At 38.9% G+C, this 12779-nt stretch overlaps 1 protein-coding gene across 2 annotated transcripts in view; it reads left to right on the top strand.

The window, feature by feature from the left end:
- The window catches only part of nagpa (N-acetylglucosamine-1-phosphodiester alpha-N-acetylglucosaminidase), a 62200-nt gene extending 49825 nt beyond the window's left edge, over positions 1–12375 (top strand). For both annotated transcript variants that reach the window (XM_080194440.1, XM_080194442.1), the window contains 3 exons: positions 3549–3680; positions 7511–7580; positions 9101–12375. In XM_080194440.1, the coding sequence (XP_080050566.1) occupies positions 3549–3680; positions 7511–7580; positions 9101–9341 (443 nt within the window). In that variant the 3' untranslated portion in view covers positions 9342–12375. The remainder of the gene's footprint in view (positions 1–3548; positions 3681–7510; positions 7581–9100) is intronic.
- Positions 12376–12779: the final 404 nt, after the last annotated feature.

The raw sequence follows: 12779 nt of genomic DNA, 5'->3' as shown, positions 1-12779 counted from the left end.
ACAGTTAAGTCTACTGCATTTGTCGATGATAGCGGTCTTCCAAGAGTAGGTGATCTGAGAGTTCTTCTGACAGGCCTGGACGTGTGGTTTTGATGTTCCAGCTTGCGAAATGAAGGGCTTCTTTCCTGTCTGATTTGTTTGGTGAGGTGTTACAGTCTGCTTGTCAGGCAATGATCCTAAGCTCCTAGTACCCATTTGAGCAGATGGACTGCGGTGGAATGGCACCTTACTGCCTGGAGACTGCCAAGTTCGAGGTGAGTGGTAGTTGACCAATGAGACACAATGATCTCTCTCACTTGAAGACAGTCCCTGGCACCCATTCTCAATGCAATTGAGCTGGCCTTATAACCGATAACTGCTGCCTTCCGTGTTGTTTTGGTCGCTGAGGCAGCTGTGGAGTGACTTCTCCATGGCATATGCCTGGACGGGATATATGGCAGTTTTAGGTTGCCGAAGCATAGACCCCTTCTTGGCCTTACTGGTGGGGTCCAAATGAGTTCAAAGTATGACATTTGGCACCAATTTGCCTGCCGGATTGGCCAGAATGTGTTGTAAAAGACGCATGACCGTTTTACAGGGCTACACTCTGGATTTTTTTTGTTAGGGTTTACTCCCTTGGTCTTAGTTCCTCCCAAGAGATTCAGAAGCAGCGGTTAAGTTTAAAGTTTGTTTATTAGTGTCACAAATAGGCTTACTTCAACACTCCAATAACGTTACTGTGAAAATCCCCTAATCACCACACTCCAGCACTTGTTCGAAATATGCTGAGGGAGAATTTAGCATAGCCAATGCACCTAACTAGCACATCTCTTGGACTGTGGGAGGAAACCGGAACATCTGGAGGAAATCCATGCAGACACAGGGAGAACGTGCGGACTCACACAAACAGTGACCCAAGCTGGGAATCAAACCTGGGTCCTTGGTGCTGTGAGGCAGCAGTGCTACCCACTGTCATCCATCTCTGAGCAGGGTCCCTCACAGGTACTGTCAGCTGGACCGGGTCTCTCAACGGTAGGGTTGACTGTTACTGAAGTAGCTCCACATCACAGGCTACCTACTATCACAACACCAGGCCCTACAGGCATCTGATCAATATGGAATCACTTGTTTTTGTCACATCAGTTGGAAGGATATCTGTAGCAAACGTACCAGTGACAGATGAGATTATTTCTCTTGGAGCATTTTTGCTGCAATCTCTGAACAAGCAAGGGTGCCCAAGAGTGATTAACAAGGCAGCACTACTCATGTAGCTTTTGCCTCAGAAGGATAATCCAGGAGATGCTCCCACTGTTGCAGTAGTTTAAGGAATCATGTAGGTATGTGGAGGAGTCGTCAAGTTTGCACATATCTAAGCAACTTTTTGGTTTGCACTTGATTCCAAATAACTATCCACACTTTACAGCATGAGGCACTTGTGATGCTCTCCTTCATTTTGGCCATCTATAACTCCACGAAAAATCAACTGTCAGCTCTGTTCAAGAGTCCAGACAAAATGTGATAACACCGATTAACTTTTTAAGTTGGGTTCTAAGAATGATGCCCACAGGTGGAAAATTAGAAGGGAGTCACTTGTCAGTGGTAAAATTCATAACACAATACTAGGAAGGTCTGCAATACTTCTGGTTAGTAAGCTGCCTGACTCCTTAAAGTGATGTGGAAGGGAAGATATGTAATTGTGGACTATGATTCTTATTTTGCTCTTTCTAGGTGATACTCTTAAAAAGTAAAATAGTCTGAGCTAAACCTGTTGTGTTGTGTTTTTAGCTGATATAAGTTTTAATACTCTGCATTTCAGCTTAAACTCACTGGAGTAAGTTGTATGTCTCCAAGGAGATGATAACACTTAAAAGATGCAATATATTTTGACAAAATATCATGTAATTCTCTGTAGATTGTCTTGATTCATAAAAGTGGTGCTTTGTTACGTGTATATCAGTTAGCTAAATGGCCAAAAAGAGTTGACTGCCAGCGTAGTCATCACTGGCAGTGTCTGATTCCTGTCAAGTGAAAAATGCAGCAATTGGTAAAACCATGCTGAGATAGGGGATGTGAGTAACCTGCTGCACTGGGGGTTTGGAGAAAGATCAATTTAATTCAAGGTAAGTCCATTCAAAAATCTGACAGCCGCAGGGAAGAATCTGTTATTGACTCGGTTGGTACGTGACCTCAGACTTTTGTATCTTTTTCCTGAAGGAAGAAGATGGAAGAGAGAATGTCCAGGGTGATTGGGGTCCTTAATTATGCGGCTGCTTTGCCAAGGCAGTGGGAAGTGTGGACAGTCAATGGGTGGGAGGCTGGTTTGCGTGATAGATTGGACTACATTCACAACCTGTTGTTGTTCTTTGCGATCTTGGGCAGAGCAGCTGCGATACAACCAGAAAGAATGCTTTCTATGGTGCATCTGTAAAAATTGGTGAGCGTTGTAGCTGAAATGGCAAATTTCCTTAGTCTTCTCAAAGTAGAGGCGTTCATACTGATAGTATCAGCATTGTGGGGACCAGGACAGATTGCAATCTGGATACCCTAAAAACTTGAAGCACTTGACCCTTTCTACTTTGTCCCTGTTGGTGTAGACAGCGGCATGTTCTCCTTTACGCTTTCTCAAGTCGATGATAATCTTTATTTGGTTGACATTGAGGGAGGGATTATTGTTGCGCACCAGTTCACTAGATTTTCTGTCTCATTCCTGTGCTCTGTCTTGTCATTGTTTGAAATCGGACCCATTGTGGTGGTGTTGTCAGCAAACTTGAAAATCGAATTAGAGGGGAATTTGACCACACAGGTGTATGAGGAGTACAGTATGGGACTGAGAACACAGCCTTGTGGGGTACCCAGTGTTGAGGATGATCGTGGAGGTGGTGTTGTTGCCTATCCTTAACTGATTGTGGTCTGTGAGTTAGGAAGTTCGGGATGCAGTGGCAGAGGGAGGTGCCGAGGCACAGGCCATGAAGTTTGGAGATGAGTTTCATAGAAATAATAGTGTCAAAGACTGAGCTGTAGTTAATAAATAGGAATCTAACATAGGTGTCCTTGTTATCTAGGTGTTCCAGGGTTGAATGCAGGGCCAGGGAGATGGTGTCTGCTGTGGCGGTAGGCCAACTGTAGTGGATCCAGGTAGTCTGGGAGGCTGGAATTGATTCGTGCCATGACCAACCTTTTGAAGCATTTCATAATGATGGATGTTAGCACCACCGGCTGATAGTTACAGAAGACATGAAGTACCAAAAGATACAAAAAAAATCACAGTGATTGTTTTATGTCAACCCAAGCTTAAGTTATTTTTTTTTGTGGAAGAGTTCAGAATTATTAATACATATTTTAAAATTCAGGTGATTCTGGACTTGAAGGAACTTTTTGTCAAATCATGCCATTACTTTCAATATTTCTTTGTTTTGTAGTAATTATTTTGTTTTTAGGCTATCATTTTGGAAGAGACCTTGTGGTGACTTCACCAATGAAAAATGTTTGCTACTAATACAAGAAACAATAGTGTGATTTAATGTATAAATATGTTGACAATATACTAAACTTTATTTCATTTTAAACAGAATGTCCCATGGGATGGTATGGATGGAGATGTCAGCAGGCATGTCACTGTGCAAATATGTGCCCCTGCCATCCAGTAACTGGAAGTTGTAACACCACCCGTGACTCCAAATTTAATGACACATCATACAGAGGTACTCGAAGCAATATTATTACTTTATTGCAACACTTTGCTACCAAAGCCTTTTTTCCATTTCTGATTCTGTCAAGATGGGGATGTCAGCACTATGAACAGCTCTCTGCTGCTTTTCTTCTATCCTAACCAATCAGGACAAACTCGTCTTAAGGCTCCCCTCATTCTAGCCTTGAACTCATATAGACACCTCCCCTAACTGCCCTCATATCCTCTTCAAGCTCATCTTTCCATGAGATCCATTTCTTAACTTTCTTGTCCCAATAAGCTTTGGTTTTGGCTGATATTAAGTTTTCCCTGCTCAGGTGCTGCCACCTTTCTCAGGCACCCAGCCCTTAATCCCTTTCCCCGCCAATACGCTTGAACATGTTGCTGTCTCCTAAATTCATACCTCTGATTCCTGGAACTTAATATTTGAATGCGCCCATTCAAGTTTCTGTGCACTCGCAGTTTAAAACTGTTTTTGATAAAGTCACAAATGACATCCTGTGTGATTGTGATAAAGTTAAATTATCCCTCTTATAGCATTCTGTCTGAACCTTTGATACGATTGATCACATCACCCTCCTCCAAGCCTTGCTGCTGTTGTTTATGTGGGTGCGATTGCACTCATCTGGGTGATTTTCTGGCTTCTCCTTTTGCTCCTGCACTTGGTGTCGCACAAGATTCATCCCTGGCCACATCCCTTTCAATATCTCATCATAAGGCTGCCCCTCTAATATTCTCCAGCAATATGGTGTAGGTTTCAGTTGAGGTCACCCAGCTCTTATTTACCACCACGTTCTTTAACCCCTGCACTGCCTGTAAATTGTCAGACTGCTCAGCCAATATCTGGTACCAGATAAGTAGAAAATGCCTCTAACTAAGATTTAAAGCATGACTTCAGACTGCACTGCAAACTCCATTCCCTAGTTTGTACCTCCATCCCTCTCCCTGGTAACCATTCCAAGGGTAGATCAGACTCCCTTGGTGGTTTTTTGACCCAGAGTAGAGTTTCCTATTTCTACCTCCATTGCATCTCTTAACTTGACCTATGTCCACTTGCTACTGGAACTCATATTCAGCATTGTTACTCCTAGATTTGACTTCTCCAATATATTCCTAGCTGCCCTCCCATGTTCTATCCTCCATGAACCAGAAGTAATTCAAAACTCCTTAGCACCTAGTCCTATTTATATATCATAGATATGCTCATCTGATTGCTAACCTACACTGCCTCAATTTTAAAATTCTCATCCTTGTTTTCAAATGTTTTTATGTTCATTCATGGGCTGTCAGCATCGTTGGTACGGCCAGCATTAGTTGCCCATCATTGCCCTTCAAAGTGGCCAGCTGCCTTTTTGAATATAACTAACTAACCTCTTGGGAGGTCAGTTGAGAATTAAGCACATTGCTGTGGTTCTGGAATCACGTAGCCTCAGACTGGATCAGAATGACTCGTTTCTAACCATTGTTTCTGAAACCAGATGAATTTTAAGACAATTCAGTAATTTCAAGGCCACCATTACTGATGCAAGTATTTCAATCCTCGCCTCAACCCCCATCTGAGGAGAGACCTGATAGAGATCTACAAGATTGAGGCAGTGACAGGATGAATAGTCAGAGGCTTTTTCCAAGAGTGGAAATGCCAGTTACAAGGGGACACAGGTTCCAGGTGAACAAAGGAATGTTTAAGGGAATTATCAGAGAAATTGTTTCAAGCAGATAGTGGGTGCCTGAAACGTGCTGCCAGAGGAGGTGGTGGAAGCAGGCATGTTTAAGAGGCGTCTGGATGAGTACATGAATAAGGAAGGAATAGAGGAATATGGACTGAGTCAGGGCAGGTTTTTATGGTTTTGTTAGTGCTTCCTGATCAGCACAGGTTTGGAGGGCCAAAGGGCCTATTCTTGTGCTGTACTTTTCTTTGTTCTTAAATTCCCCAACTGCCGTGGTAGAATTCAAACGTCTCCAGGATTCAAGGTCACCCATTAGTACCATAAGCACTGAGACGATGTCCTAGGCCCTCCCTTTATCTATAATCACCCCAGTCTTCTGCATTCTTCTAATTCTGACTTGCCAATTTTAAACACCACCTTGGTCATTTTGTCGTCAGCCACCAAAGCCCCAAACTCTAGAATTCACACCCTGAAGCAGTCTGCCTCTATATTTCTCTTTTCTCTATTAAAACATGTCTTTAAACCTAATCCCTTGAAGCTTTGCTCATTTGTGCCATATTTTCTTAAGTGACATGGTGCCAAATTTTGTTTGAAAATATTTCTGTGATGGGCTTTGGTGTGTTTTACAAATACTCATTGAGGGATATGTGGGTGAATGAAGTTATGATATGTATGATCTAGTTGAAGGGAGGAACAGACTTGAAGGGTTGAATAACCCATTTTGTCCTGTGTTCCAATTAACAGCCAGTGTTGTGTTCCTGTTGTCCTAGCTAAACATATTAAAGGTATAATCATTTCTTTCATTGATGGTGTGATCTTGCTCTGTGGGCATTAGTTGTTGCTCTTGCCTACAATTGTCATATTTCAAAAGCGCTCATTTACATTTAGTGCTTTGGGGTCTTCTAGCAATTAGCAGAGTTCTAAATAAATGCAAATTATTGTCAGACAATTTGGGGCAATATAAATGAAGTCTTTTTGAGAAGCAGAGAGAAGAATTCTATAATTTGGCTCCTGATCATTTTAAAATATTCAGACCTCCGAACTTATCTTCAGTTAATCATACCATTGTGACCCCGACCATAACGGCTTCCTATTATCAGGCTTGGTGTTTAAGCATAAATTGTGTGTTAAATTTAAAGGAAAGCAGATGCATAATTTCTTGATGTGCACTTGGAGCGTAGAAACAGAAAATTTAGTGTACCATTAATACGTTTGCTAAATTGTAAATTGTCTCCTCAACAGTGCTGTGTTTATAAAATTTAGCAAAAAATTTAAATTGTTGAGAAACCGATGGTTTAACTGGATTGTCAACAGCAATTTGTTTTAATAACTTTTTTTCTATATTTCAACAAAGAAACTACAATAACAATTGTTGCTGTTTCTATTGGATTCTACCTTCACTTGCCTGAAATAAAAACCTTTAATATTAAATGAATGTCCAGGTTTTGTCAAGTCTTAGTAAAAAGCTGGCAGATAGGGCATATTCTTCTGCCCTTCAGTTCTTGTTAATGAATTTGACCCCAAGGTGCGTTTCCAACTAGATATCCACGTCATTACAAAGTCTGTTTGCTTATTTCCACATCTGTTGCATCTCTCCATTTATAATTTAACAATTGTGCATGCCCAAAATAAACTGATTTGTTCAGAAGCTATGAGTAACTGTTGAAGTGAAATAATGAAAATGGCTTGTATTTTTTTCACAATAATTGGACCGTAGGATGCATATTTATTCTCAATTTTAAATACGTTAATTTAATGTTTGTAATTCTTCAATTTTATATTATTTACAAATAAATAAAAATTACAGAAGTTTCGTTCCAGGGAGTGGAATTGTTGGAGCATAGGTTTGCCTCTGCATTAAAAGCTGAGGAGATGGCAATGCAACATGATATCACAATTGATTAGAGAGCATAATTGTGGTCTAACAAATTTACTTAAGTAGTTTCCATTATAAATTTGTATGTAAGAATTTTTAATAGAAAAAAGTGACAAAAAAACAGTTGACAACAAGGAACAAGCTTTGGTGATGAAAAATGCCTGCAGATTCATACAGGTATGACTTTGTAATATTCAATAACAATGAATCTGTTTTTTCATGTTTGTTTCTGTTAATAATTTGGGCACTTTGTCAGGTTAAATCTACATCCAGAAACAGTCTGTTGTATTTGTATTACAGTGCATCAGTGCCTAGCTTCATACATCAAGAATCAACATGGATTCAAAGAGGATTCACCTTTCTTTAAAGAGTTTGTATATTTTTATTTTGTTTCATATCTCTCTCTCTCTCTCTCTCTCTCTCTCGGGTTGGATCCCATTTATTAAGCCCTGAATAAATCAACCTATCTGTTAAAGCATTAGGTAACTAGATTAACTAAAATGCAATAAGAAATTTTGCTTCTCTTGACAAATCTACCTCTCCTATGCCCTATCAGTGAGCTAGCCTGGCAGGTCAGCTATAGATCAAGCTTGCTCAGGTAACATGTCCATCAAAATAATACATAACTACAATATTGCAGTGCTAGAAATCTGAAATAAAAACAATCATGTCTATCTCATTAGTTACCATCTTGGACCACTAGACACTGCCAGTAGTAAAATTCTTCAGTAGCTTTTCCAGCTCATGTAGTGTAAATGAAGAATGTTGTATTAGGCCTGAGAAGGGCAACTCTGAAGTGAGTCCATAGTTCTTGGAACTTAGTGTTGCCCACTCTACTTGAATGTTATGAATGTGAAATTGACCCCTGTTGAGTACCAAAATTTGTTGAACCATGGACCTAAGTTTGGAAAATTCTGATCTATCTAATCTTGTAATAATCTGCTTTTGCAGTAGCCCTTGATTGCCCCAGGAGGGTTCAACTACAATTCCAATAATTCTTCAACTTTTACCTAAAGGTTTTCCCTCCCATATGGTTATTAGAGCAAATTCTGCTTACTGGATGAATGGCTAGTTATCTGTAGCATAAGCTTGTTCTTTTGTTCAGTTGCAAATGTACAGAAATTAATGGTCAAATTTCCTGCCGTCTGAGCAATGGTTATACAAATCTTGTTGCCACAGCTTTGTGGGTTAACAAAATATCCCTATTTTAGTTTACTTGATTTATTATTGTCATATGTATTAGTATACAATGAAAAGTATTGCTTTTATTTAGTCAAAGCATACTGTACGTAGAGAAGGAAAGGAGAGAGTGCAGAATGTCAGTCATAGCAAGGGTGATCTAAGAAAAGTCGACTTAATACGAGGTAGGTCCATTCCTCAGACCTACAAAGAGGGAGGAAGGAAGCTGTTCTTGAGCCGGTTGGTAAGTGATCTCAGACTTTTGTACCTTTTTCCCGATGGAAGAAGGTGGAAGAAAAAACATCCAGGGTGCATGGGGGTTAAGTGCCTTCATCCAATCATTTAAGTCAATGATTTACATGGGTTCTGCCAAGAACTGCTCTTTGATAATTGAGTAACTGATGAGTGAAATTTAGGGCATTTTGGATCTTCAGAGAAGTTTTTTTAACTTTCTGAAATGGATTAAAATGAGAGAAATTGCTATAGAGTTCTTACAAACAGCAAGGTCATTAAATAAAAAGTAAAATTTTCTTTAACAGCTCGTGATTTGAAATTTCCGCAAACAGCATAGGCACCGTTTTAGAAGTTACTTGTTCTGTATTGTGGTGAAATGCTACCACATTTGCGATGAAGGGGAAAAAAATAACTTCAGGAATGGTAAAAGTGATTCAAATGTAAAATAATAATATATCTCTTTCTCTCATTTGATAGGAGAACTTGGCTAATCATATCAATCATCCTTCTCACCCTTCTGCTACTAAGTACAGTAGGAAATCTTTTTCAATTTTGCCAAAAAACTGCTTGCTCGGGATTCCGCAGTGAGTACTCCTACCAACGATTGAAGGAATCTAATGGAAAATTTACTAGTGCAGACATCCCTGAAATTATCCCATTGAAAAAGACTGAAGCATTAATTGAAGAAGACAGGAGCTCAGAAACTATGAATTTTTAACTGGTGGAGTTCCGTGTAAATGTAGTCTTTATTGCTGCCTTGTTTTACTTCTGTAAGAAGTCTCTCAACACCGGGTTAAGGTCGTGTTTTATTTCTAGCAAAGCAGTTGAATATTATTTGGAACTTGGGAGAACCTAAATGGGTTTCCTGTAAACTGTACCTACTGCCAGTAGTCACCTAGGCATCGCCCTCAGGAATTGCAACACTGTGAAAGAAATGTATATGTGACTAGTTTTAGTAACATCCAAATATGCTAGAATTCATGTACACAGTTCCCAATCAAAAAAATCACTATCCGAAGACTTAATGTTTTCTATAATTTTTTTACACTGCTTTTCATCTACATACTACTTCTCCATTTTTTCCATGTGGCCAGCACAGATGAAAAACTAAAGGTGTATTCCATGGAATTAAGAATTTTAAAGTGTGATTTTATTGAAGGTCTCAAGATGAGGTGAACTGATCAGAAAGGATAGAAACTAGTTCTGCCACTTAGGGGGCATAGCCTGAAAGTTAGAGCCAGGCCTCTCAAGATGAAGTTACAAAACACTTCCACGCACAATGTTTAAAATTTTGGAACCCTTCCACATATGGCAATTGATGCTTTGTCAATTGTTAATTTTAAATTGAGGATTTATAGATTTTTGTCAACAAATCATCAAAAACAGTATGGGGAAATTGTGAATATATGGTGTTAGGTCACAAATCAAGCCATGATCTGAGTGGTGAAACAGGCTAAATGGCCTACTCTGTTCCCGTGTTAGTAAAAATATTGCAGATGAAAAGACATACTCATCTGCCCTTCAATTCTTGTTAATAAATTTGACCCCAAGATCAAATAAAGGGCAGGTATACAGAAAGCTGTCCTTTGATTCCAAAACTGGACTTCTGATGTGTGTTAGAACCAAAACATTACATTTAGTTCTTTCTCAAGCTCCTCATTAGTTGATTTCTAATGCAGTTATTGCCAAGCTGCTGGTTGGGATCATTTCCACAGGAGCATTTTCTTCACAGAGCAGCTAAATTCCCAAATTAATATGTTTACTGTATATGTATTTGCAGATGTTTAAAAAGAAGTTTGAACTCAATCTGACCAAATAATTTACAGATCCACAAAGGTCCTGTGAATGTAATCTGAAACCTGATTACTTCAGTTATGTGTCTGTACAACTAGGGGGAACTCGGGGCATTTTAATTAAGGACAAATGAAATTTGTTGCACAGTGCACATTTTTTTTAACCTTTTCTATAAATCTATTGCCCTATTGTGTTGAATTTGCAGCACTTTGGACATTTGATGCAATGTGTTTGACTGATGCAAGCATAACATGAATAAATTGGGAGCAAAATAGTCCATCAAGATATTTGATTTTGAAGTACGTTTCCAGTCTAACAATAGGGTTTTTAGAACACAAGTTTAGCATCATGCTTTATGCTCCCTTTTTTTCCTTAGCACCATAATAATATCCTGCACTTTGAGCCTTGTCTTTCCATCACGGTTTCTTATTTAAAGAGTAACCAATGTATGCATCTTAGTGGATTACATGATATTCAGCAACGGACTTGATAATTACTGTTGTGAATTATTTTTCATGATTTAATTTAGTTGAGGTGGTACAAGAATGTAAAAGTTTAAGGAATAATCTTGGCTAAGGATCTACAAGCCTTTATCCTCCGATTTCCCAGTAAAATATTGAATAATTATTGCCTGTAACTTTTTAAGGAACTTCTTTCTGAAATATGCTTAGTGGTGTTTTGATTTTTTTCCCCCAACAATTTGAGGCATCTTAAAACTATTTCTGCCTATTCAAGGGCTCCCAGTTAGCATTTCACTGAAGTAAATAAAGTGCAATAATTATGTTCTTCCAACTGATGTTTTCACTGTGCTTTGCAAATTCAATTCAGGGCTAAATTATTTGAACTAAATATTTTTAGGCTACAGAATGGGAAAGGGTGCAATAAAATCAATATCTGCCACTCTAATCTGCTTTTACAGATGGATATGATTTTAAACTTTAAGTTTTTAAAAGTTTTATCTGCTGATTATGAATTCCTATAATACGTGCCATTCTTTGCTGTAGAGATGGCTAATATCTAGTTCCCGAGATTTCATCAGTTCAACTGTGAAAACGATATTGAAGTACATGAGAGCTAACTGATGCGATGTGCTTGCTATTTTCCAAGGAATTACTTGATAAATTATTTTGTGGCTTATTATGACGGCTTACTAAGAGGAGGCGATGGCCTAGTGGTATTATCATTAGACTATTAATCCAGAAACTCCCCTCATGTTCTGGGGACCTGGATTCAAATCCTGCCATGGCAAGTGGTGGAATTTGAATTCAATAAAAAATTTCTGGAATTAAAAATCTACTGCTGACCATGAAACCATTGTCAGTTGTCAGAAAAACCTCTGTCTGCTTCTCTAATGTTCTGTAGGGAAGGAAATCTACCAACCTTGCCATACATGTGACTCCAGTACCACAGCAATGTGGTTGATTCTTAACTGTCCTCAGGCAACGAGGGATGGGCAGTAAATGCTGGCCAGCCAGCAGTGCCCATATCCCATGAATGAATAAAAAAAGATTGACAATTGAACATAAAATCATGGGGCAGAACTGATACTATCACTTGGTGGCTAATGAAAATTGAATGCCAAATACTTGAAGGCATTTGACCTTTCTTTATGTGCCAATGACCCTCATGTTGAAAATGTTGCTCTAATAGAGATGAAGCCATTTTTCTCCATTAAGTACAAATTTTATGCTGTAATCAGGCAGCATATATTTGAAAATGAGAGCGTATTTTTGAAAATATAGTGCCAAATTTACAATGCATATTGATTATAAAGAAGTTGCCCTTGTACCCGATTATAAAGGGAAAAGTTCTGATCATGTCAAATCTGTATTTCATATTGCACTTTAATATTGTTTTTAGGTGGAAGTATCTGTTTTATTTTTAAAATGCTTAGGTTTACATCTCTCAGACTGGAATGTAATCTTTGAAATATTAATAAAAGAAACTCTTGCACTAAATTCTGGCAGTTTTTTTGTAGTGGCTGTTGAGATAAAGTTTACTTTCTAGTTATGAATCTGCAATCTGGTCCCAATCTCGCAAAATAATGGGGGTGCAAGCTCTGTGATTTTTGTAAATGGATGAAAATTCCCTTTTCTCTTAGAACATTACAGTGCAGAACAGGCCCTTCGGCCCACAATGTTGCACCGACCAGTTAAAAAACAATGACCTAAACCTAAACCTAAACCAAACCCTTTCCATCCATAAACCTATCCACGGATCTCTTAAACGCCCCCAAACTAGGTGCATCCACAACTGCAGCAGGCAGGGCATTCCAATCCCTCACCACCCTCTGGGTAAAGAACCTACCCCTGACATCCGTCCTATAACTACCACCCCTTAATTTAAAGCTATGCCCCCTCGT

This window comes from Carcharhinus amblyrhynchos, chromosome 8, assembly GCF_965287045.1.
Source record: "Carcharhinus amblyrhynchos chromosome 8, sCarAmb.v2.hapA, whole genome shotgun sequence".
Lineage (NCBI taxonomy): Eukaryota > Metazoa > Chordata > Chondrichthyes > Carcharhiniformes > Carcharhinidae > Carcharhinus > Carcharhinus amblyrhynchos.
This window is presented reverse-complemented; position numbering and strand designations above follow the sequence as displayed.